At 68.1% G+C, this 22,092-nt stretch overlaps 6 protein-coding genes across 10 annotated transcripts in view; 2 read left to right on the top strand and 4 right to left on the bottom strand.

The window, feature by feature from the left end:
• LOC309879261 (antigen WC1.1-like) overlaps window positions 1–252 on the bottom strand; it is a gene marked incomplete at both ends in the record, with an annotated part of 4,067 nt that extends 3,815 nt beyond the window's left edge. Inside the window, 2 exons of the mRNA XM_082762798.1 lie at window positions 12–84; window positions 201–252. Of these exons, the coding sequence (XP_082618924.1) occupies window positions 12–84; window positions 201–252 (125 nt within the window). The remainder of the gene's footprint in view (window positions 1–11; window positions 85–200) is intronic.
• A 766-nt stretch (window positions 253–1,018) lies between these two features.
• AIP (AHR interacting HSP90 co-chaperone) lies at window positions 1,019–3,334 on the top strand. The gene is made up of 6 exons (XM_082761234.1): window positions 1,019–1,158; window positions 1,296–1,475; window positions 1,857–2,045; window positions 2,177–2,353; window positions 2,437–2,578; window positions 2,682–3,334. The coding sequence occupies exons 1-6, from the start codon at window positions 1,060–1,062 to the stop codon at window positions 2,885–2,887; spliced, it is 993 nt and encodes a 330-aa protein (XP_082617360.1). The 5' UTR covers window positions 1,019–1,059; the 3' UTR covers window positions 2,888–3,334.
• Window positions 3,335–4,268: 934 nt separating this feature from the next.
• On the bottom strand, window positions 4,269–13,985 carry PITPNM1 (phosphatidylinositol transfer protein membrane associated 1). Of its 4 annotated transcripts, XM_082761230.1 has the most exons (23): window positions 13,731–13,985; window positions 13,068–13,282; window positions 12,864–12,985; window positions 10,896–11,117; window positions 10,487–10,801; window positions 10,209–10,304; window positions 9,961–10,068; window positions 9,807–9,868; window positions 9,470–9,714; window positions 9,071–9,260; window positions 8,861–8,968; window positions 8,634–8,773; window positions 8,211–8,389; window positions 7,639–7,809; window positions 7,398–7,547; window positions 7,115–7,263; window positions 6,931–7,041; window positions 6,569–6,685; window positions 6,194–6,342; window positions 5,925–6,074; window positions 5,479–5,662; window positions 5,109–5,237; window positions 4,291–5,018 (listed from the first exon to the last, which is right to left on the bottom strand). In XM_082761230.1, exons 1-23 carry the CDS (start codon window positions 13,806–13,808, stop codon window positions 4,752–4,754), a joined length of 3,657 nt encoding a protein of 1,218 aa, XP_082617356.1. In that variant the 5' UTR covers window positions 13,809–13,985; the 3' UTR covers window positions 4,291–4,751. The 4 variants fall into 4 exon arrangements, with proteins under 4 accessions (XP_082617353.1, XP_082617355.1, XP_082617354.1 ...); XM_082761229.1 differs by having other exon boundaries at window positions 4,277–5,018; window positions 7,398–7,809; window positions 8,290–8,389; XM_082761228.1 differs by having other exon boundaries at window positions 4,277–5,018; window positions 8,861–8,982; window positions 9,435–9,714; window positions 9,807–10,068.
• A 695-nt stretch (window positions 13,986–14,680) lies between these two features.
• CDK2AP2 (cyclin dependent kinase 2 associated protein 2) lies at window positions 14,681–15,662 on the bottom strand. Its single transcript, XM_082760408.1, has 4 exons — window positions 15,435–15,662; window positions 15,234–15,337; window positions 15,014–15,146; window positions 14,681–14,918 (listed from the first exon to the last, which is right to left on the bottom strand). The coding sequence occupies exons 1-4, from the start codon at window positions 15,505–15,507 to the stop codon at window positions 14,851–14,853; spliced, it is 378 nt and encodes a 125-aa protein (XP_082616534.1). The 5' UTR covers window positions 15,508–15,662; the 3' UTR covers window positions 14,681–14,850.
• Window positions 15,663–15,868: 206 nt separating this feature from the next.
• On the bottom strand, window positions 15,869–19,000 carry CABP2 (calcium binding protein 2; the record flags this gene model as incomplete). Of its 2 annotated transcripts, XM_082760538.1 has the most annotated exons (8): window positions 15,869–16,212; window positions 16,549–16,696; window positions 16,782–16,891; window positions 16,998–17,132; window positions 17,282–17,312; window positions 17,554–17,709; window positions 17,816–17,976; window positions 18,335–18,504. In XM_082760538.1, 7 exons carry the CDS (start codon window positions 17,876–17,878, stop codon window positions 16,187–16,189), a joined length of 669 nt encoding a protein of 222 aa, XP_082616664.1. In that variant the 3' UTR covers window positions 15,869–16,186. The 2 variants fall into 2 exon arrangements, with proteins under 2 accessions (XP_082616664.1, XP_082616663.1); XM_082760537.1 differs by lacking the exon at window positions 17,816–17,976 and having other exon boundaries at window positions 18,335–19,000.
• Window positions 18,911–21,917, top strand: NDUFV1 (NADH:ubiquinone oxidoreductase core subunit V1). The gene is made up of 10 exons (XM_082760536.1): window positions 18,911–19,052; window positions 19,143–19,225; window positions 19,953–20,123; window positions 20,200–20,383; window positions 20,459–20,648; window positions 20,826–21,038; window positions 21,115–21,281; window positions 21,351–21,432; window positions 21,516–21,661; window positions 21,760–21,917. Exons 1-10 carry the CDS (start codon window positions 18,999–19,001, stop codon window positions 21,841–21,843), a joined length of 1,374 nt encoding a protein of 457 aa, XP_082616662.1. The 5' UTR covers window positions 18,911–18,998; the 3' UTR covers window positions 21,844–21,917.
• The last annotated feature ends 175 nt before the right edge of the window (window positions 21,918–22,092 follow it).

The following is a 22,092-nucleotide window of genomic DNA, read 5'->3' on the forward strand; positions in this document are numbered from 1 at the left end:
CGGAGCCCCACTCGCCCTCGTGCTTCACCTCCACGCGGCCGGCGCAGCGCCCGCCGCCATCCACCAGCCGCAGCTCCCCGCTGCCTGCGGGCAACCCCAGGGACCTTGCTGAGCCCGGGGGGCACCTTCCCCACGGCTGCTCCCTGCCCCACCGCTTGCCCACGGCCAGCCCCTGCCCCACGGCCAGCCCCACCACTCACCCCCGCAGAGCTGCACGCAGAGGAGCAGCCCCAGTGCCCTGGCAGGCACCATCCTGCCCCCAGTGCCAGACGCAGCCCCGCGCCGGGGAGGGGGATATATAGGCAGCCCCCGCTGGCAGGAGCCAATGGGGGTGGCGGAGGCACCTTGTGAGCCGCTATCAGGAGGGTTATCTGCTGCCTGCCGGGGCCCAGCCTCCAATAACCTGCTCCGTGCCCAAATATGAGACTCGGCTCCGCTTCTGGCGTCACGCACCCCCCCGCCTCCCCGCTGGGGCTCAGCACCCAAATGTCCCCGAGGGGAGCCAGCCTGCCTGGCTCCTGTGTCCCCCTGAGCTGGGGTTGGGGCTGTGCCCGAGGAGAGCAGGTCCCCATGTTGGCCTCAAGACGTGCATGAGGGACATCTCCAGACCCTGCAGTGTCCAGTGGCATGGGCTCTCAGTGCAGGTGCGTACCCATGGCCCCTCGGCAGCAGCACGGGTACGCTGGGGACGTTTTCCCCACTCAGGCACCCAGCATCAGCACTGAGCCCATGCAGCTGCTGGGCCACCTGCGCTGCTGGCGATAGCATCGTGGCTTTGAGCAGCAGCGGGGATGCTCCAACGGTAGCTGAGGCGCAGCCCACGGGACCTGCAGGGCTCCTGCCAAGGGGCTGCGGCCCCCGTGCTGCTCTGCAAGCCCCGCGCCGTGCTTCAGCCGCAGACCCCGCGGTGGGGAGCAGCGGGGGGCTCCGCGCACCCCAGGGCCCGCATCTCCCGCCTGCACCGCGCCCTCCGGCCGCCAGGGGGCGCTGCCGCCGCCGTTTCGTCCCCTGGCGTCGCCTCCCGCTGCCCGGAAGGAGCCGGGCCGAGGCGGCGGGGCGATGGCGCAGCAGGAGGAGCGGCTGCGGGCGGACGGCGTGCACAAGGAGGTGCTGCGGGAGGGCACCGGGCCCCTGCCCGACTTCCGCGACGGCACCAAGGTGCGGCCGGCACCGCGGGGGGGCGGCTGAGGCCGGGAGGGGGAGCGGGAGAGGCAGCGGGGGCGGTAACGGGAGGATGGAGGCTGGGGGGGGGGAGGCAGGCCCGGTTGCCATGGCGACCAGCGTGGCGCCCGCAGGCCACTTTCCACTACCGCACGCTGCGGTGCGGGGGGGAGGAGGCGCCGCTGGACGACAGCCGGGCCCGCGGGAAGCCGATGGAGCTGATCGCCGGCAAGAAGTTCAAGCTGCCCGTCTGGGAGGCGGCGCTGCGCACCATGCGGCCCGGGGAGCACGCCCGCTTCCGCTGCGACGCCAAGGTGGGGCGGGGCGACGGGCTGGGGGCGGGGCTTAATGGGTTGGGGGCGGGGCTTCAGGGTGGGTAGGGAGTGGGTGCTTGGTCGTCAGGGGGCGTGGCTTGGTGGGAGGGGGCGTGGTTTGTCTGGGGTGGGCGTGGCCTTGGTGGTGGGGGCGGGGCTTGGCCATGTAGGTGGATGGGTTGGTGGTAAGGGGCGTGGTTTGTCGTTGAGGGGCGTGGCTATGCTGTTGGGGGCGTGATTTGTCTTATATGTGGGCGTGGCTATGTTGGTGGGGGCGTGGTTTGTTGGGGGGCGTGGCCAGCCCAGGGGTGGTTGCACCCCCAGGGTTTGGGGTCCTGGTGCCCCCCCCCCCCTCCTAATTCAGCCACCGCCGCCCCCCAGCACGTGGTGCTGTACCCGCTGGTGGCCAAGAGCCTGCGCAACATCGCGGCGGGGAAGGACCCGCTGGAGGGGCAGCGGCACTGCTGCAGCGTCGCCCAGCTGCACGACCACTACTCGCTGGGCTACCCCGACCTGGACGAGCTGCAGAAGAACCCCCAGCCCCTCATCTTCGACATCGAGGTGCTCAAGGTGAGGACGCACTCAGCGGGCGCGTGAAGCGCTTGTGTGCACCCCTGCCCCCCTAGAGGGTTCTGGGGATTCTGGGGTTTCCCCCCTTCCTGGGGGCACCCGCCGCCAGTGTGACTGGGGGGTGCCGGCAGGTGGAGGAGCCCGGCTCCTACCAGCAGGACCCGTGGGCCATGACGGACGAGGAGAAGCTGCAGGCCGTACCCCTGATCCACAAGGAGGGCAACGAGCTGTACCGGCAGGGCAAGGTGCAGGAGGCAGCGGCCAAATACTACGATGCCATCGCCTGCCTCAAGAACCTGCAGATGAAGGTGGGGCTCCCCGGCCCCTCTTGGGGTCCCCCCCCATCCCTCCCACTGTGCAGGACTCTTCCCCGCTCCTTTTCGTCCTCCAGGAACAGCCTGGCTCTCCGGACTGGATCGAGCTCGACCAGAAGATCACACCACTACTGTTAAATTACTGCCAGTGCAAGCTGCAGTGCGAGGAGTACTACGAGGTGCTGGATCACTGCTCCTCCATCCTCAACAAGTATGAGGGTAAGGAGCCGTGGGCCGGCCCGGCCGGCTGCTACGGGTGCTGGCAGGGCGAGGGGATGCTGGGGATGCCCCCACGCCCCCCAGCCAACAGCTCTCCCCGCAGACAACGTCAAGGCCTACTTCAAGCGGGGCAAGGCCCACGCGGCGGTGTGGAACGTGGCAGAGGCGCGGGCTGACTTCGCCAAGGTGCTGGCACTCGACCCCTCGCTGCGCCCCGTTGTCTCCAAGGAGCTGCGGAGCCTGGAAGCCCGCCTGCGGGAGAAGGACGCGGAGGACAAGATCCGCTTCAAGGACATCTTCTCGCAGTAGAGCCCGTGGCCGCGTGAGAGAGCGCGACGCTCTCGGACCAGGTTTTTAGATATTCCCCATGTGGAATGTTTTATCGATGTTTATTAATGTTTAATACAAAGTTTACTTATTTGAAGTCATGGGAAGCTGCACGGGAGCTCGACACAGCACGGCGATGCAGCAGCACGCTTAAGCCGCAGTATTAATCAGAGTATAGCAATCGCCACGTACAGTCGAATCGCAATATGAGCGTGCATCTCCCAACTGCTCACTAGACTGTGCTCGTCGTCATGGTGCCGGGCCGCCCCAAGCGCTACGAAGGACTATGTGGGGTGAAATGAGCTCAAGCCCGCTGCTTTCTTCCATGTTTCTTTTATTTGTTCATTGATTTTTATCTTTTACGTTGGGCTACGCCGTTCTGCATGGGTCTGGCTGAGCTGTTCAGGGCCGTGGGGTCACCAGTGCCAAGGTTGGGCCCCGTCTCTTGCCCCGTCATGCCTGTGCTGCACCCCACATCCTGCATCGTCACTTCTCAAGGCTGCTGCTATCGTCCCGAGGCTGCGTTTCCTGTGCTACGTCACCACGTCAGTCGTAAATATTTTATCTGAACTAACTGCTTGTTACTGCTATCTATATAAAGCTGTGGTCATGCACTACCGAGATAAACAAAAGTAAAACTCATCACAGACATCTGGCCACTTAGAAAAAATTGCTGTTAGCGACAGCTCAAGTAAAACAAAGTGGCAGGCAGGGCAGGAGCACGAGAGCGAGCCTGGCAAGCCTTGGCCCTGGGGTCCTGCAGGGCTGGACCTGTGAAACTGAGCAGTTTCTTGGTTTGGTAAGTGCTCCACGTCGTTTGTGTACTACAGCTGCTAACGTGTCTAGGGCTGCATGGCTTTACGTCAGGCAGGAGCTTCCACAAGCAGGTGTAAAACCACCAGGCCAGCCCCTTCCCTTCGCTGCCGAGAGCTCGGCGTGCAGGCAGCAGCCCTGCTGCTCACCCTTGAGCCTCAAGGACGCGTGTCCTGTGCCCTGCTCCTCACTGCTCGCCTCCCTCTGCTGCTCAGCCACGTGCTGCCTGCTGCGGCGGCCTCTGAGCCACAGCACGGAGCTGGGGGCACCAGGGCAGCCCCCCCCCGAGGCCCCGGGCTGTGTTTCCTGGCAGGGACACAAAGTCATTCCCCTGTGACGCGTCCCAAATTGCTTACGGCCAGGCCACCTGCCTGCCAGTGCCTGCTCCGCGTGGGGCACCACGTGAGGCCCCGCGTCGGCGGCTCCCTGGGGCCAGGGTTTGGCTGAAGGGTGGGGGGGGGGGGGAAGGCGTAGCCCCCGTGCTGGCACAGAGCAGACGTGCAGCAGCTCTGCTTTACATGGCTTTATTCACAATGAAATGAACAGAACAGAGGAACCCTGGTTTGTTGGTTTGTTTGTTTGTTTTTAATCCCAGCCCTTCCCCTACCCCCCCCCCCAACAACTTGCAACACCGAACAGAAATAAATACGCGGTCGCGGGGAGGGGGCTGCTGCCCGCGGGGTGCAACCACAACCCCCCCCATCACCACCCACCCTCGGCAGGGTGAGCCGGACCCCGGGGGGCACCGTTCCAGCCCCCCAGAGCTGCCGGGGAGGCAAACCCCAAAGGGCACTGCCCCCCAGCAGGGACAGGGGGAGCCCACGGGGTGGGGCAGCAGGGTGGAGGCAGAGCTGGGGGGGCTGCAGGTGGTACCAGGGGGGATCACTCCTGCCCCTGGAGCAGCTGGGAGCGGTCTCACAGCCCTCCTCTCGGCTCAGGGCCCGCCGTGTGCTCCAGCCCCAGGCACTCCCGGCTGGGAAATGAAGGCTGTGTCCGGGGGGGAGGAGGGAAGACGATGGGGGCCGCGCCGCGCTCACTCCTCACCCTCCAGCTTGAGGCTGACGCTGCGGGGTTTGGCACGGGGCAGGCTGGGGGGCGCGGGCGGGGGGCCCCCATCCCTCTCTGCCTGGCTGGAGCCCCGCGAGCGCAGGAGCTGGCTCTGCTTGCGGAGGAAATCGACGGGCGCCGGGCAGCCGTAGGTGCCTTTGCCCAGCACGGGCCGGGGGGGTCCTTTAGGGGAATGGGCCAGGGCTGCCGCCTCCAGCTGGGCGAGGTGGGCTACGTAGCCCTCAGAGAGGAACTGCGAGACACAAGGACGGCCTGAGACCCCGGGGCAGGGGCAGCACACGGATCCTACAGCCCCAGCTCGGCCCCAGCCCTGCCCCCCTACCTGGCACTGGTTGTGGAACTTCTTGACAGCCCGGCCCACGATGTAGATGTGCGACGGTGCCAGCCCCAGGGAGCTGTAGACGGAAACGTCCTTGGTGGAGCCGTAGCCGGCGACGATGGTGATCTCTGCCTGCGCATGGAGAGCAGGGGTAAGGCAGGGACAGACCCCACAGCACCGGGGCAGCGACATGAGCCCTGGTTTTGGCCAACCCCAAGGCACTGGGTCACTGTGCCCCCCCAGATCATGGTCCTGGTACCAGCACTGCTGGGCCAGCTCCACAAATCACCCCACGTGGCTCCTCCAAGGATGGAGAGGAACAGGGATTGCAGCTCGGCCCACCCTATCCCACACCGCCACCCCTTGCACCCACCTCGGTGCGCAGGCTCTGCAGGAAGGCTGCTTTCTGCCTCAGGGGGTCGTGGGTGAGACCATCACAGAAGGAGACGGCGCCGTGAGGGAAGTTGTGCTGGGACAGCCAGGCCACCACGCGGTGCTTCTGCATGTCGGGGCGCCCCGTCACGTAGATGATCATATAGCCCGAGTCCTGCCAGTGCCTGGGGGGGCACAAACCTTGCTGCTGGGAGCCCACCCGAGGACAATCCCGCTGGTGGGAAGCCACGAGGCAGCTCCCGACAGAGCAGGCATGGGCACTGGCTCCAAAACCTTGTCCTCTGTGGGGATTTCAGCAGAGCTGTGTCCTGTCACAGCAGGAGACACCCCAGCTCATCCCTGGGATGGCTCTGCCGCCCCCGCCGCCCCGATCGGTTTGTCACCACGCCACAAAAGGCTGGTTACCCTCCCAAGAAGAGCGCCTACCGTACAACATCAACAGCACCCGCCCGCACTTTGGGGTCGCTGCCCATGATGGAGACGCTGGCCGTGAAGGAGCCGTCGATGCTGAACACCACCGACTCGGTGCCCCGCGCCACCACCGTCAGGTACGCCTCTGCGTAGCTGTGGTCACCCCTGGGACGGGACAGCAAGGGGACTCAGCGCCAGCTCTGTCACCTCCCTCAGCCCCCAGGTTTCTGCCCAACTTGCTGGAGAAGAAGGTGGCCGAGGCGTCCCTGCCAGCCGCACCTCACCTGACCACCATGCGCACGGGGTAGATGCCGATGGCCAGGGCCTTGTCTGGGGGGATGGTGAAGGTCAGGCGCCCGCTGCCGCTCGTCACCTCGGTGCCGTAGTACAGCCACTTCCCCGAGAGCGGCTGCGTCATGATGTAGATATCCACCTGAGCGAGGGGAGAAGGGCTGAGCGCAGAGCCTGCTTAGCTGCTGTTTCCCTAACCTACAGGTCATTACGATCCTCTGCCGCCACATCCTACAAGGTGCTGATCTCCAGCCCTTCCCCTGCCCCTTGGCTGCAGGTGACACTGGCCCCGTGTCCCCTCCCAGATATCCCTGCCCTTGCTGCACCTCCAGGGACGCCCCAGCAGCACCCCAAAGCCCCAGCAGTACCTTCTCCCCGGTCAGGGTCACCACGTCCAGGGGGCCGTACATGAAGCGGCCGCTCAGGACCTGCGCTTTGCCCTCGCACACGATGGTGTCGCTGGCCCGGTGGTTGGCTGTCACATTCTGCAGGGACACACGGGGCTCAGCACGGCACCCGAGAGCCCCCGAGCTGGCACGCAGCCCCCGCCAGGCCGTGGGACCAGCGTGGCACCCTCGCAGCAGGCAGCAGCAAACCTTCCCAGCTGCATCACCGCAGGGACTGGGACTTGCCCGGCCACCCGAGCTCAATCCCAAGCCTGCCCTGGCATAGGGTCAGGTTCCCAGCAGCTACAGCCCCAAAACCAGCAGCTGGCCACGGGGGTACATACCCGGATCTTCACTTGGGTGCGCTTGCGCTGCCACTTCTCCCGGGGGATGGCGGGGCTGTAGATGGAGCTCTCCTCGCTCTCCGCCGGCTGCGGGCCCTCCTTCTCCATCACCTGCCGGGTGGCACGGCACAGCTCAGCCTCCGGCAGGGGAACTGGGCCGCCCGCCCCGCTGCCCCTGCCGTACCTGGCGCAGGATGAAGGCCACCACGTCAGAGGACTCCCAGTAGCTGGCGTGGAAGAGGTGGGGCAGGGTGATGGTGGGGAAGGCGGTCAGCGCGTCGGGGCAGTAGAGCGAGTAGTCGATGCGCTTCGGGCCCCACCAGCGCTCCAGGACTGCCAGGAGAGCTCACATGAATCCATTCCTGGGCCTGATCCCACACCCTGCTCCCCGGCCCCATTTCAAGCCCCGCACAGGACCTCCGGACATCCACGGTGCTGGGACGGGGTGGGCAGGGGGTGACACTCACTCTTGACAACTTCGCTGGTGCTGGCGGGCGTGGGGGGCTCTCCAGGCTCGCTGCCCCTCCAGAAGCCCCCAAAGCTGCCGGTGGGAGTAGGGGGAGCAGCCAGGTCCACCTCAGGCAGGAAGAGGGCAGAGTGCATCTGCAGGGCCTCCGCTGCGGGCAGCACCGAGTCAGGCCACCCAGAGCCCATTTTGGCACCCCCCTCGAGAACCCAGGACCGGCCGGGCAGCGCGGGGCCGCTCACCCAGCAGGGAGGAGGTGCCGTCGCCCAGCGGGTACTTCTGGTAGCGGGGCACGCTGAGCGGCGGCACGGCGTGGAAGGCTTTGGCCAGCAGGGGCTCGAGGCGGGAGGCGCAGGGGTCGGCCGCGTGGAAGAGGTTGTAGATCTGCTCGCAGGCAGGACGCAGCTGGGCCACTGGGGCAGAGAGAGAGGAGCAGGGCCCTGGTCAGGGCTGCCAGGAGCACAGCAGGGATGGGGGAGGAAGGCTGGGAGGCACGGGGGAGCGTGGCGAACAGGGAGGAGAAAGCGGTACCCAGAGGCAGGAAAGGCTGGGGAGACAAACCCAGGATGCTGGTGACAGCCTGCAGTGCCGTGGGACAGGCTGGGCTGGCACGGGGCAGGAAGGGGGACACTCAGGCACGTGCCAACACCAAGACCCCCACAGCCAGGGCGTGCAAGGGGCCCAAAACCTAAGCAGAGCTGTTTCAGGAGGTCTGGGGGATTCAGACTTGCACGGGGCAAGGGAGAACACAACTCAGGAGCCCCGCAGGGAGGGAGGCTTGGGGGCTCACGCCGCAGCCAGAGGGGGTCCTCACCGTCCAGAGCGGGCATGACGGTCTTGCGCAGCGCGAGCACCAGCCCCAGCGGGGAGCCGAAGAGGAAGAAGCCGGATACCTTAAAGTCAAGGCGGGTGCCGCCGCCCTCCGCCCCATCCAGCGCTGCAGAATTGCCTCGCGGTGCCTCTGCCTCCAGCGGGGCCTCACTGGGCTGCAGGCTGCAACAGCAAAGCCGGTGGGCACAGGAAAGCCAGCGCTGCACCCGCTGCAGCCCCGTCAGCCCAGAGGAGCTGCTGGAAGCAGGGGAGCTACAGCAGGGCACCGCACCTCTACCACGCTCCCTCCCAGGATGGTGCAGATCAAAAATTCACCCTTTGCATGGAGTGTAAGATTTGCCTGGATGCCACTAGCACTCCCACGGGGAGAGGGGGTGGCGCTGCTGACTGTCCCCCTTGCTCTCACCTGCACGAGGAGCCAGGTTGCTGGCTGTCCCCCTGCACGCCGGGTTCGGGGCTGGCCTGGCCTGACCCTGCTGCTCCCTCTGCCCCGTCAGCCAGCGGGTCCCTGCCGCCACACAGCTCGGGGGAGATGGGCTCCGTGCTCTGCAGGAGGAGAGGAAAATATCAGCGAGTGGCTGGCTGCTGCTGAGCCACTGCCGACGCCGATGGCTCCAAGACACGGGCACCCACCAGGCTGCCACGGCGGCTGCTGCTCCGGCTGCCCCCTGCACCCGCCCGGCTCTGGCACAGCGCGTCGAAGCCCAGGATGCCTCCAACGCAGTCCCCGAGCAGCACCACCTGCGGACGGCACGCTGTCCGGGCCGAAAATGTCCCCGGTGGGAGCCAAGTCCCAGCTGGAACCCAGGGTGAAGCTTCCCCCAAGCTCCCCGCCCCTCTCACCTGGCCGCAGAAGCCGGCGCCCTCTCCGGAGTGCAGGAAGGTGCTGTAGGCCTGGTTGGCGCGGGTGATGACGGTGCCCACGGCGTGCTGGTAGCTCCCCGAGGAGGTGGCCAGCAACGGGAGGGCCGCCAGAGGGATGTGGTCCTGGCTGCTGGACAGGCTGTCCCGGTCGTGGCTGTAGGGGCTGAGCCTGAAAGGGGCATGGTGAGCGGGTGAGCCGGGCTGCCCCAGGCATCCCCAAGCCATCGCACCACGCTCGCTTCCCCAAATGCCGCGCCAAGAGAAGAAGAGCCCTCTCCCCGAGCCCACCGCCTCCCCAGACCCCCTCCCGGGAGCGGTTTGCGTGGGGAAAGCCCCCTCTCACCCCACAGCCCCGGCACACCGTGCCGCCATCCTCACTTGGAGACGAGGGCGTAGGCAGCGGCGCAGATGGGCGGGCAGGGCACCAGGCGCAGCGCCACGTGCCCCAGCGCCTCGGGGAAGTGGACGCGGGTGACGGCGTCGAAGGTGGCCGCCAGCGTCTGCACGTCCGCCTGCTTGGAGCCCGGCTCGCCCACCCCCTGGTCCAGGATGTTGCCGCTGTGGAGGATGAGGAAGAGCACGTGGATCCGGCACGCCTGCGCCGCGCTCTCAGCCGAGCCGCCCTGCAAGAAGGAAACAGCTCCCGTCTGCACCCACAACGGGGTCCCAGCCACGCGGGGGGAGGCACGAGGGACAGGATGAGGTTTGCACACACCTCAGAGAAACCGGCTGCTGCCAATCCTTCACCGTCTGCCTTGGCAGCGCTGGGCCCCTCCCCTGTGAGCACGTGGCTGGGGTGAGCCGAGGCCGGGCGTCCACGCGGGGAGCAGCCCCCAAGGTTTCGGGCAGGCCGTGCCCACCCTGCTCACCCAGAGCCTCGTCCAGCTCTGCCGGCCGCTCCAGCGTGTCCAAGAAGTCGTTGGAGCTCCATTTGGTCATCTCCTTCGCAAAGACTTCGTCGCTGTCAGACAGGTCCTCTGCAGTGGCAGGGATGGGGCCATGAGGTGGGCGAAGGGCAGCCCGCACCCCTGCTGACCCCCGCGGGGCAAACCCAGACCAGCCCCTGCTCAGGCTCCCCCCCAGCAGAACCCAAAGTCGTGGGTCCGCTCCGCCGTACCGTGGGCATCGAAAAACTCCTCCTCGGAGCTGTTCTCGGAGTCACGGGCAATGTTCTGCATCCGCCACTCGGACAGGCTCTGAGGAGACACCCCCCCTGCCACCAGCACATTGTCAGCGCTCACAGCCCCCAGGGCAGCGAGCCCTTGCTCCCGCCCCACAGGTCCCTGCTGCTCCTGCACACAGGGGACACCGAAAAGAGGGTCCCCCGAAGTGTCAGCAGCAGCAGCTCTGAGTCTGGGGTCCTGCTCACACCCACCACAGGACCTGTTCCCTCACCTCCGTGCTGGGAAGAATATGAAGAACGGGAAGACGTGGACCACTGCTTGGCAAAAGTATCATCGGGGGAGGCGTCGGACGTGCCCGGTGCCTCGGCACCCTCCTGCCTGCCGGCAGCTCCCGGCTCCGGCCGCCCCTCGGGGCTGGGGCCGGCGGCGGGGGGCTCCTCGGCCTCGCCGCACTTGGCCATCTTCTGGGCCAGCATCCGCGCCGTCTCCTCCTCCAGCTGCCGGATGTCCTCCATGGTCAGGTCCGTCCACTCGTCCTGCCAGCACCAGGCCTGGCGGTGGGCGCGCAGCATCACCTTGCGCAAGCCTGCGACAGGGAGCGGGGAGCGAGCGCGGCGTGGCCCCGGCGGCCCCATCCCAAAATCCCTGCGAGCAGGGAGCCGATCCCACCCCGCACTCACCGACGTCGTGGATGAACTGCTCGATCTTGGACTGCATCCCCCAGTAGCGGAACTCCACCTTGCAGAGTTTGTAGGCGCACATCAGGGGCCCGCCGGCGGCCGCCTCCAGCCAGTCGTCCCCCAGCGGCCCCCGGCCCGTCTTGGCCGAGTGGTAGAGCTTGGGGTCCTCCTCGGGCTTGTACTCCCCGGGGGAGATGGGGTCGCACACGATGTCGATGGTGTCTGGGGGAAAAGAAGCAGCACTTGTTACCCTTCACCGCTCAGAGGAGCGAGAAACGGGGAGGAAAGCGGAGAAAAACACACAAAAATAGGACCAGGGGCACTCTGAAAATTATTTCCACGCGCCATGTGCTCATGCTGGCAGCACCGCCGAGCACCATCCCTGTGGCTGTAACCTCAACAGCACCTTTGGGTGCACTCATGTGCATCCCATCCCCATGCCAGGGCCGGATCCAGCGCCCTGAGGAGCGGCTGCAAGAGGCGCAGGCAGCCACGGGGGGGGCTGGGCGCTGCGAGCTGGGCTGACACACTTAGGAGCATTAGCGAGGAGATTTGGCAGCTGGGAGAAGGCTCGGGTGACCCCGGGGACGCAGGGGCTGAGATTGAGGCCAGCCCAGGCAGCGTGGTGCAGCGGGGAGCCCCCGCTCGCTGCCTCCCCCAGGAATGGGGCGAGGAGCAAAAGCAAAACCTCACAACCCCAAATCTGTTTGTCCCCGCTGACAGCCCCTGTGCCGTGGCAGCAGGGCCAGCACCAGCCCTAAATCAGCGCCCGGCGAGCTCGGGGAGCAGCTCGGATCATGGCATGGGGCCGGCGTTATTCCTGTATCATTCCTGTGGGTTTGTTTCTGGGAGAAAACCTGCAAGGACGCCGCTATCGGTGCGGCCAGCTTGGCCCCGACAGCCCCAGCACTCGCTCTGCTGCCAAGCACCTTTTGAAACGTGAGAGGGGATTTTACATCCAAGGTGCTGGGAGCAAGAGCTGGCAAAGAAAATCCCTCCCGGGGTCAGCAGCGGCCCCGTGCTCCTTGAGGAGGGGCTGGAAGCTACGGGACCGGGTCTGGGGATGAAATCAGGCAGGGGCCGTGCCCTGCCCACTGTCCCTTCGGCCCCGGTTGCTGCTTGGTGGTGGCAGGGACAAAATTTGTCCCCCCCAGGCCTGCACCGCCAGCGTCCCAGCCGGACATCCCCAGTGCTGCAAGAACCAATGAGAGAAATAGGTCAGATGAATCATTTCCTCCGAGTGCCTATTTTAGGCCTCCATTTTAAGAGCAGAGTGTGACGCGCTGCACTCCAGTGCCTAAAACAACCACACCGACACCGCCGGGAACAGGAGCAGGCAGCAGCCGGGGACAAACCTGCCCCCGGGGGGGTGGGGGAAGCTGTTTTGGACCCCCGGCTCTGCCCTCAGCCAGTGGAGAGGGGCTGGGACCGGAGAGCAATGCCAAGCAAAGCTCTGGGGAGCAGGAGAAGCAGGGCAGTGAGAGGGGAAAATGGGGACACGCTTTCCCAGCTCCCCCCCTCCAGCCGATCCCAAATGCCCTGCCCAGAGCCCGGTGCAGGTTCCCACTCACACTACGAGAGGGGCAAAGCGGTGCCAGACCATGCAGGATGGGCTGGGACATGGGACAGGGGAGCAGCAAACAAACACACAGGCAAGGCGAGGGGGCAGGAAATGAAATCAACCCCCAGAATGTTTTTAACACAGATGCTCGCTTAACGGTGCCACCACCAGACTGGGCAGGGTGCTCGGGGCACAGGTGCCTTTCCCAGATCACTCCCATAACACAAGGGCCAGAGGAGGGAGCAAAACCCACCACGTTGCAGGCGCTGAGCCTCTCCTGGGCTGCCCGGTGAGAGGCTGAACCCCTCGGGCTCTGCGGTGCAGCCAGCCCCAGGAGAGCTGCACGGGGACCCCGGCAGGCATTGGATCCTGCTGGGCTGTGGTGACAGCACCCCTGCCTTACGCACCCAAAATCCTCTGCCTCTTCTCAGCCGCACTCAGGTTGAAGACGTTGGTCTGCTGGCCTGCATCGGGCCGGTAATATGTCTCGATCTCGATGGAGAACTTCTCCACAAAGGGGCAGGTGTACCTGCAGGAGGTGCAGGAACGGGGCTGAGTCCAGCAGGCGGCCCCAAAACCCGTCCCGTGTCTCCCCCACCACGAGGTCCCACCTGGTGCGGGTGTAGGGGTAGGCGTTCCAGGACTCCTCCTCCACCTGCAGCGCAGCCTTGGGCAGCAGCGCCCGAAACCAGCTGGGGATGTGCGAGCCCACGTGGTAGATCTTGTGGGTGTACTGGCCGCTGCCGCCGGGGCCATCGCTGTAGGGCCGGTTGGCCAGGATCTCCACCCCGCTGCCCTCGCCGCTCGATTCCTCCCGGCTCTTCTTCTGCGGGGCGAGGGCTGGCTGAGCCCCCATGCCCCAAAACCCACACCCAGCACCCCAAAACCCAGCACCTCACCAGCACGCAGATCCCCCACATCCTTCCTCAACCACAAACCCCCTCAGCCCCACAGCTACCCCTGGGATCCCCTTGCTTAGCCCCACACCCCCAAAACCCCTCCTGGGGGGCAGCCCCGTGCCCAGAGCCCCCCAGATTCCACACGGCCCTTCCCAGATCCCCCCCCTCAGCCCCACACCGGCCCCTCACACCCCTCAGCACCCCCCCAGGACCCCTGGATCCCCATCCTGGTGTCCCCAAGACCCCCCAAATCCCCCCCAGCCCCCCCATCTTAGCACCATCCCGATGTCCCCACACGGTCCCGGTGTCCCCACACGGTCCCGGTGCCCCCCCCCCCTCCCTCAGCAGGCCGGGCCGGGCCGGGCCGGGCCGCACCTGGATCATGTAGAGCTGAGCCACCTGGTACTCCTCCAGGCTCATAGGCAGCAAGATGTGGTACTCCTTGATGAGCATGGCGGCGGGGGGCAGCGCCTGCGGGCACCGCCGTTACACCGGCCCCGCTACCGGTACCGGGCCCGGCCCGGCCCGGCCCGCACGGCGCCCGCCGCAGCGCCGCCAGGCCCGCCCCGTTGCCATGGCAACGCGCCCCCCGCCCGCCCTCCGCGTTCGGCTGCGTTCGGCTCCCTCCGCCCCGCGTTCGGCTCTATCCGGCCGCGCTCGGCTCCCCCCCGCCCCCCCCCCACCCCTTCGGCAACCTTCGGCAACTTTCGGCTCCCTCCGGCCGCGCTCGGGCCCCTCCGCCGCCACCGCCCCCCGCCGAACCTGCTCCCCCGGCTCCGCGCCTCGTGACGTCACGGAAAGGGGGGCGCCCGCTGACGTCAGAGGTGGTGGAGGGGGGGGCGTGACGTCAGAGAGGGGAGGCGGCGCTGCGCGGGGGGCTGCGAGGGCGGCGGGGCCGGGGCGTTAAAACAGGGGAATAATGGGGGGAAAGGGAGGGGTAATAGGGGGGATTTGGGGAGTTTTAGGGGGATTTGAGGAGTCTGGGGGGGTTGGGGAGGATTTGGGGCTTGGGGAGGGGGAGTTTTGGGAAGGGGTTGGGGAGTTTGGAGGGTTTTGAGGAGTGGGGAGGAGAATTTGCGGAGTTTGGGGGGAATTTGGGGAGTTTGGGGCGGATTTGGGGAGTTTGGGAAGTTTTGGGGGAAACTGGGGAGTTTGGGGGGGTTAGGGTTTGGAGGGGGGAAATTAGGGGTTTTGGGGAGGGGTTGGGGGGGACTTGGGGAGTTTCGGGAGGGACTTGGAGAGTTTTTTTTGGAGGGGATTTGGGGTGATTTTATTAGGTTTAGGGTCACAGCAGCTCTCGCCCCCCGCCCCCTCCAGGCACCGTGTCCCGAGCTCGTCCTTTATTTATAAAAACCCGCGGCTGCGAAGGGAACCGGGGAGGGCAAGAAGGGGGTCAGGGGGGGAGCCCCGGGGGCGGCCCTGTGCGTGTAGGGGCCACCGGCGGGGCTCCGGTACCGGGGACGGGGCCAGGGTGGGGGGACACCGGGGGCGGCCGTCACGTGCGGGCGTTGCGCTCTGTCTCGGCCAGGCATTCCCGCACCAGCGCCCGCGCGTGGATGATGCCTACGGGGGGGGACAAAGTTGAGGGGGGGGGGTGAGCCCCGGTGACACCGGGAACCCCCCCTACCCCCCCCCCGGTGCCGGTGCCGGTGCCGTACCCCGCTTGAGCCGCTCCATGGCGCTCTTGCTGCCGGCGTAGGTGGGCCGGATCTCCTTGCCCATCTCCTCGATGACGGACAGCAGGTCGGTGTAGGTGCTCTGCGAGCCCGGGGCACCGGGGGGCTTCATGGCCTGCGGGGTGCGGAGGGCTGCGGTTAACGGCGAGGGCTCAGCACCGGGCCCCGGTACCCCCCCCCGGTACCCTCCCCCCACACTCACCTGCACGTAACCCATGGAGGGCGGCCCGAAGTCGTTGAAGAGCGGCCGGAACGGGGCGGCGGCGGCGCCGGGCGCGGAGCCTGACGGCGAGGGGACGCTGGTGGCTACCGGGGGGACGGGCACGGGGTTAGCGCGGCCTTACCGGAGCCCCCCCCTCCCGGTACACCTCCCCCCTCCCCCCCAACCTCGTCCCCTTCTCACCGGCGGGCGGCGCCGCGGGCCCCGGGGCGGGGCTGGCGCTGGCGGGGGCGGGGGCGATGGGCTTGTAGGACATCCCCGCGGGCCCGCGCCGCGAGCGGCTCCCTGGCGAGCGGCGGCGGCGGCGGCGGCGGCGGCGGGCGCGGGGCGGGGCGGGGCGCGCCGACCCCCCGCCGCCGCCGCCGATTGGCCAGGCCGCGCGGCCCCGCCGCGCTGATTGGCCGCCGGCCCGGCCAGGCCCCGCCCCCCGGCCCCGCCGCGGAGAGAGCGCGGCCCGGCGGCCGCCGCCGCTCGCCAGGCTCCCTCCCCCCCCCACCTCCCCTCCCCTCCCTTCCTCCCTCCGCGCTCGCGCCGATGACGTCGCAGCCCGCGCGCCGCGCTGACGTCAGCGCGCCGCCCCCTCCCCGTTGCCATGGAAACGGCGGCGTCCGCCCCCCCCACGCACAGCGCCGCCATTTTGCCCCCCCCCCCATCCCATCCCCATCCCCGGTAGCAAGGAGGCGCGGACAGCGGCGGCCGGCACACGGCTTCATTGCACCGGCACCCCCGCACCCGGCCCCACGGCCACCGGCAGGCCGCAGGGGGCGGCGCGGGGGTGGCCCAAGGGGGGAACGGACGGGCCCGGTGGGGAAGGAACGGGCCCGGGGACCCCTCCCGGTGCCGTTGGGGGGGGGTTGAGGGGGGCGGTGCCGGGGCCCTGCGGTCTCGGTAAGGCACGGCGGGGGGCTCCTGTCCCGGCTGGGCACGGGCCGCCCTCAGCGCGACATCATCCGCACGAACTCTGCCGGGGGAAGCGTGGCGTTAACGGGGGGGCTTAATTAAGGGGTAACGGAACCGGGGGGGGTCAATAAAGGGGTATTGGAACCAGGAGGGGGGTTAATTAAGGGGTAACGGAACTGGGGGGGGGGGTAATTAAGGGGTAACGGAACCAACCGGGGTCAATAAAGATGTATTGGAACCAGTGGGGGTTTAATTAAGGTGTACTGGAACCTACAGGGGTTAATTAAGGGGTAACGGAACCGGCGGGGGTTAATTAGGGGGTAACGTTACCAGCAGGGGTTAATTAGGGGGCAATAAAGCGGTACCACAACCCGCACACCCCCTCCAGCCCCGTTACCTTCGAAGTCCACCAGGCCGTCCCCGTTGAGATCCACGTCCTTGAGGATCTCGTCCACCTCCCGGGGGTTGAGCTGCTGCCCCAGCAGCTTGCGCATGGCCTCCCGCAGCTCGGCCATGCTGATCTGCCCGTCCCCGTTGGTGTCGAACTGCCGGCGAGCGGGTGGGGGGTGACGGACGGTACCACCCCCCCCGCCAACAGCCCATCCCGGCAGCCCCCCGGTCCCCTCTCACCTCACGGAAGGCGTCGCGCAGCTCCTTGATGCCGATCATATCCGCCGTCTCCGCCAGCATCTTGGGGCCCATCAGCTCCACGAAGTCATCAAAATCCACCTTGCCGCCCGCTGCGGGAGGGAAGCGTGGCTGGGGTGTGAGGCACGGCTCTGGGGACACCGCCGAGGGGACACGGGGTCCTGTCCCCCCACCCCCCTGCAGCACCCCGGCACCTACTGATCTGCTGGGACAGCTCGATGAGCTCCATCTCGGTGGGCATGTAGCCCATGGTCCGCATGCACTCGCCCAGGTCCTTGTAGCTGATGTAGCCGTCCCGGTCCTTGTCGAACTCCCGGAAAGCTTGCTTCAGCTCTGGGGACAGCGCGGGGACGCGGGTGGCACTGGGGGGCACCCCCCTTCCGCCACCCCCCCCGGCCACAGGGTGGGATGGGAGGAGGGGAACGGGTGACGGGTTGGTGACGGGGGAGACTCCAGCCGCGGGCAGCGTCCCCACGCTTTACCTTCGATCTCCTCCGGCCGCAGCTCTCGGTCCTGGCAAGAGAAAGCGGGCTGGAGGGACGGCCCCCACCCTAAAACCCCCCCCCGGGCGGGCGGCGAGGTGGCCGCGGGTGACCCCGTGGGATCCGTGTGCCACGACTTCAACCGGGGACAGGGGAAGGGGGGGCCACGAGGCACCGCCACGGCGTTGCCTTGACCCGAGGAGCCCGGGACGTGCCCCCGGGGTGAGCGGCCGGGGAAAAAAGAGGCAGGGGGGGCCACGACCGGCACGTACCAGCTGGGTGATGGCGATGCTCTGGCGGAGGAAGATGCAGGCCGGCCCCACCAGCCCGTGCAGCACCGAGTAGTTCTGCAACGGCGGCGACTGCGCGGCCTCCGCCGCCTCCTCGGCCTCCTGGGGGCCGGGGGGGCCGCAGCGCTGCCTCCCGTCCTGCGGGCAGAGCCGGCCGGTAACAGGAGGCACCCCCCCGGTAACCCACACCCCATATCCATCCCCCCCCCCCGTGCCTTTAACCACCCCACAGGGCCAGCCTTACCTTGGAGAGCCTCCGCTCAGGGGTCTTGGTGCAGTTGCCCATGGCTGGGGGGTGCCCGGGCATCCCTGGCCCCCCCGGGGGGGGTCGCCTGGCGCAGTCCTGGGGGCCGCCGACTCCGGCCCGGGCGCGCCAGGACGGGGGTTTTTTTATAGTAACAGCGGCTGCGTGGGGATTTGCGGTTTTTATTGAATATCTCGGGATATGGAGGGCGAGGCGGGGGGGGGTGATGGCGGGGGGGGGGCAGCACGCGCCCGCACACACACATAATCCCCCGGATTATTCCCCGCTCGGCCGCGCTGCTCCAGATGTGGGGGAGCCACCCAGCTGTCCCTGAGGGGGGGGGGGACGGGGACACCGAGCGGGGACACCGAGCCATAACCCCGCCACCATCCCCTCTAAAATAATAAAATCAATTCAAATTAACCCAAAACTCGTCATTCATTCCCCAAAATTATTCATTCATTCATTCATTCATTCATTCTCCCCACTCCCCCCCCCCCCAAGCACGCCGCCGGTTACCTGCCCACCGGCGGGGGGCACCTCGGGGCCCGGCTCCTCGGTGCTCGCACGGCAGCGACCCGGACCCCCCCCCCCGGGGCTCCGCCGCCCCCGGGACCGGAGGGGTTGGGGGGGGGTCTTCGGTCCCGGGGGGACCCGGCGGGGCGGCCCCCGGGGGGCTGCGGGCAGGGGGCTACCGGGGGCGCGGCGGGGCGAGCCACGGAAGAACAGGAACATGCTGCCGGTGCCCGGTGCCCGGTGCTGGTGTCCCCCCCCTCGTCCCCCCCCTCCTTCCACACTCCGCCGCCCCCGAATCCGATCCCCCGCTGCCGGGGTGAGATTGCAGCGGGAAACCGGATCCGCTCCGGGACACCCGAGCCGCACCGGGGAGCGACACCGAGACCGGGGGGGTGGGAGGGTGGTTACCGGGGGGGTTACCGGGGGGGTTAACGGGGAGAGGGGAGCGGGGGCGCGGGGGCATCGCGGGCACGGCCCCGCTGCTGGTGGGGAGAGCGGGGAGAGACCCCGGTGGGGGTCCCGGTCCCGGTCCCGGTGCCGCCCCCCCCCGCCCCGGTCCGTGACGTCACCGCCGCGCCACCGGCGCCCGCCGCTGCCGTCAGTGCTTCGCGCACCGGCGGGGGGCGCCTGAAGGTGACGGGGATTTGGGGGGGGGCCGAGCCCCGCCATGGCCGCCCGGCAGCTGCAGGCGCTGCGCCGCCTCCCCGCCGCCGCCTTCTCGGTGAGTACCGGCACCGGGACCCCGCAGCTGGGCCCCGGTACCCGGTGCTGAGCCCCCGTTGTGTGTCCCCCCCCCCCCCCCACCCTGCAGACGGCGCCCAAGAAGACGCAGTTCGGCTCGCTGCGGGATGAGGACCGCGTCTTCACCAACCTCTACGGGCGGCACGACTGGCGGTGGGGGGCTGGGGGGGCTGGGGAGGGTCCTAGGGGGGCTGGGGAGGGGGCTGGGGGGGCTGGATTGGGGTCGGGGTGCTGGGGAGGGGGGCTGGGGGTGCTGGGAGGGCTCCAAGGGGTGCTGGAGGGGGTCCGAGGGTGCTGGAGAGGGTCGGGGGATGGTGGATGGGGGGGCTGGGGGATGCTGGGGGGCTCCAAGGGGTGCTGGGGGGGGCTGGAGGTGCTGGGGAGGGGGCCTGGGGGGGCTGGATTGGGGTTGGGGTGGTGGGGATGGGCTTCGGGGGTGCTGGGGGGGCTGGAGGTGCTGGCAGGGGGGTCTGGGGGTGTTGGGGGGGGTCCACGGGGTGCTGAGAGGGTCTGGGGGGTGCTGGATGGGGCTCTGGGGATGCTGGGTGGGACCAAGAGGTGCTGGAGGGGTCCAGGGGGTGCTGGATGGAGCTCTGGGGATGCTGGGGAGGGGGCCTGAGGGGTGCTGGGGGGGACCAAGAGGTGCTGGGGGGGGATCTGGGGGATGCTGGGGGGGGGTTGGAGGTGCTGGGAGGAGATCTGGGGGGTACTGGAGGGGACCCAGTGGTGCAGGGAGGGGGTCTGAGGGTTCTGGAGAGGCCCGGGGGTGCTGGATGGGGCCCAAGGGTGCTGGGAGGGGGTGCTGGGGGGACTTTGAGGGGTGCTTGGGGGGGTCCAGCCCCTCCTGGTGATACCAGCCCCCCCCCGCTGTTGCCGGCAGGCTGAAGGGCGCGCTGCGGCGCGGCGACTGGTACAAGACGAAGGAGATCCTGCTGAAGGGCGTCGACTGGATCCTCGGTGAGATCAAGGCGTCGGGGCTGCGGGGCCGCGGCGGCGCCGGTTTCCCCACCGGCCTCAAGTGGAGCTTCATGAACAAGCCCCCGGATGGCAGGTGGGGACCGGCACCGGCACCGGCACCGTGCGTGCCCGGAGCGCCGATACCAGGGGCTGACGGCGCTTCCTGACAGGCCCAAATACCTGGTGGTGAACGCGGACGAGGGGGAACCGGGCACCTGCAAGGACCGGGAGATCATGCGCCACGACCCCCACAAGCTGGTGGAGGGCTGCCTGGTGGCCGGCCGCGCCATGGGCGCCCGCGCTGCCTACATCTACATCCGAGGAGAGTTCTACAACGAGGCCTCCAACCTGCAGGTGAGCGGCAAGGAGCCCGGCGGGGCGCTGCCGGCGACGTGTCCCCCCCGTGCCCACCCGCTGTCCCCTCCGCAGGTGGCCATCAGGGAGGCGTACGAGGCCGGGCTGCTGGGGAAGGACGCCTGCGGCTCGGGGTACGCCTTCGACGTCTTTGTGGTGAGGGGCGCCGGGGCTTACATCTGCGGGGAGGAGACGGCGCTGATCGAGTCCATCGAGGGCAAGCAGGGCAAGCCCCGCCTGAAGCCACCTTTCCCTGCTGACGTGGGTACGTCCCCGAGCTCCCCTCAGCTCCCGGTGTGCCAGTCGTGGCAGCACAAACCCCAATTCCCCACCAAACGGCCCCTCTCGAGCACGATGCAGTGACCTTGGGCAGTGCCTGGCTGCCGTCCCACCACAGGGACGCAGTTGTGCTCTGGCACCACTCAGCCCCCACCACTTCCAGGTGTCTTCGGCTGTCCCACCACGGTGGCCAACGTGGAGACGGTGGCCGTGTCCCCCACCATCTGCCGGCGCGGCGGCGCCTGGTTTGCCAGCTTCGGGCGCGAGCGCAACTCGGGGACGAAGCTCTTCAACATCTCCGGCCACGTCAACCACCCCTGCACGGTGGAGGAGGAGATGTCGGTGCCGCTGAAGGAGCTGATCGAGAAGCACGCGGGTAAGCCCCTGGCCCTCCTCCGAGTGGGATGTTCCCACTGGGCCCAGCTCAGCCTGAACCCCCCTCTTTTTGGCAGGGGGTGTCCGTGGGGGCTGGGACAACCTTCTGGCCGTCATCCCGGGGGGCTCCTCGACCCCGCTGCTCCCCAAGTCGGTGTGCGAGACCGTGCTGATGGACTTCGATTCCCTGGTGCAGGCACAGAGCGGGCTCGGCACGGCCGCCGTCATAGTCATGGATAAATCGGTAAGGGACGAGCCCTCCCCGCTGCCTGCCTGCCCCCGCCGGGCCCTCACTGTCCCCTTTTTCCCCCAGACTGACATCGTCAAAGCCATCGCTCGCCTCATCGAGTTCTACAAGCACGAGAGCTGCGGGCAGTGCACCCCGTGCCGGGAAGGTGAGCGCATGGGGCCGGGACGGATGGGTTGGGGGGGCAGCAGCCGGTGCTGTGGGACCCTCACCACCTTCCCCTCCTCGTAGGCGTCGACTGGATGAACAAAGTGATGGCTCGCTTCGTGCGGGGCGACGCGCAGGTGGCCGAGATCGACGCGCTCTGGGAGATCAGCAAGCAGATCGAGGGCCACACCATCTGCGCCCTGGGCGACGGCGCCGCCTGGCCCGTGCAGGTGCGGGGCTGGGGGGGCCAAGAAGGGGATTTTGGGGGGATTTTCGGCTGGTGGTTGTTGCCCTGCCCTGTTAATTCCGCCTCGTTTGCTCTCCCCAGGGCCTAATCCGCCACTTTCGGCCGGAGCTGGAGGACAGGATGCGGCGCTTTGGGGAGGCCAAAGCTCGAGCGGCCTCGGCGTGAGGAGGCAGCGGTGGAGGACGGGGGGTGGCACTGCGCTCCCCTGCCTAGGGGGGCTTCGTGGGGGTGAGGGGCTGCTGCTGGGGGCTCCTTAATAAACGCTGCTGTGCTCACAGGCTCCTCTCTCTGCTTTGGGGGGCTGCAGTCATAAAATCAGGAGCAGAGGCCCCCTGGAAAAGGGCGATGTGGCCAGGCTTGGCCAAGGGCTGGGAAGCCCCTGGGTGAGGTCCTGGCTCCCCACAAGCCCCCGTT

Source organism: Aythya marila (genome assembly GCF_965140915.1).
Source record: "Aythya marila genome assembly, chromosome: 5".
Lineage (NCBI taxonomy): Eukaryota > Metazoa > Chordata > Aves > Anseriformes > Anatidae > Aythya > Aythya marila.

Excerpts from the sequence above, each read along its gene's own strand:
- AIP (XM_082761234.1), top strand. The coding sequence starts at position 1,060 with ATGGCGCAGCAGGAGGAGCGGCTGCGGGCGGACGGCGTGCACAAGGAG. Across the intron at positions 1,159-1,295 it reads ACTTCCGCGACGGCACCAAG|GCCACTTTCCACTACCGCAC; the intron begins GTGCGGCCGGCA and ends TGGCGCCCGCAG. Across the intron at positions 1,476-1,856 it reads GCTTCCGCTGCGACGCCAAG|CACGTGGTGCTGTACCCGCT; the intron begins GTGGGGCGGGGC and ends GCCGCCCCCCAG.
- CDK2AP2 (XM_082760408.1), bottom strand. The coding sequence starts at position 15,507 with ATGTCCTACAAGCCCATCGCCCCCGCCCCCGCCAGCGCCAGCCCCGCC. Across the intron at positions 15,338-15,434 it reads GCCCGCGGCGCCGCCCGCCG|CCACCAGCGTCCCCTCGCCG; the intron begins GTGAGAAGGGGA and ends TCCCCCCGGTAG. Across the intron at positions 15,147-15,233 it reads CCTCCATGGGTTACGTGCAG|GCCATGAAGCCCCCCGGTGC; the intron begins GTGAGTGTGGGG and ends CGCACCCCGCAG.
- NDUFV1 (XM_082760536.1), top strand. The coding sequence starts at position 18,999 with ATGGCCGCCCGGCAGCTGCAGGCGCTGCGCCGCCTCCCCGCCGCCGCC. Across the intron at positions 20,384-20,458 it reads ACGAGGCCTCCAACCTGCAG|GTGGCCATCAGGGAGGCGTA; the intron begins GTGAGCGGCAAG and ends TCCCCTCCGCAG. Across the intron at positions 21,039-21,114 it reads GCTGATCGAGAAGCACGCGG|GGGGTGTCCGTGGGGGCTGG; the intron begins GTAAGCCCCTGG and ends TCTTTTTGGCAG.
- PITPNM1 (XM_082761227.1), bottom strand. The coding sequence starts at position 13,808 with ATGCTCATCAAGGAGTACCACATCTTGCTGCCTATGAGCCTGGAGGAG. Across the intron at positions 7,264-7,397 it reads CACCAGCGAAGTTGTCAAGA|TCCTGGAGCGCTGGTGGGGC; the intron begins GTGAGTGTCACC and ends CTCTCCTGGCAG. Across the intron at positions 7,042-7,114 it reads TGGCCTTCATCCTGCGCCAG|GTGATGGAGAAGGAGGGCCC; the intron begins GTACGGCAGGGG and ends GCCACCCGGCAG.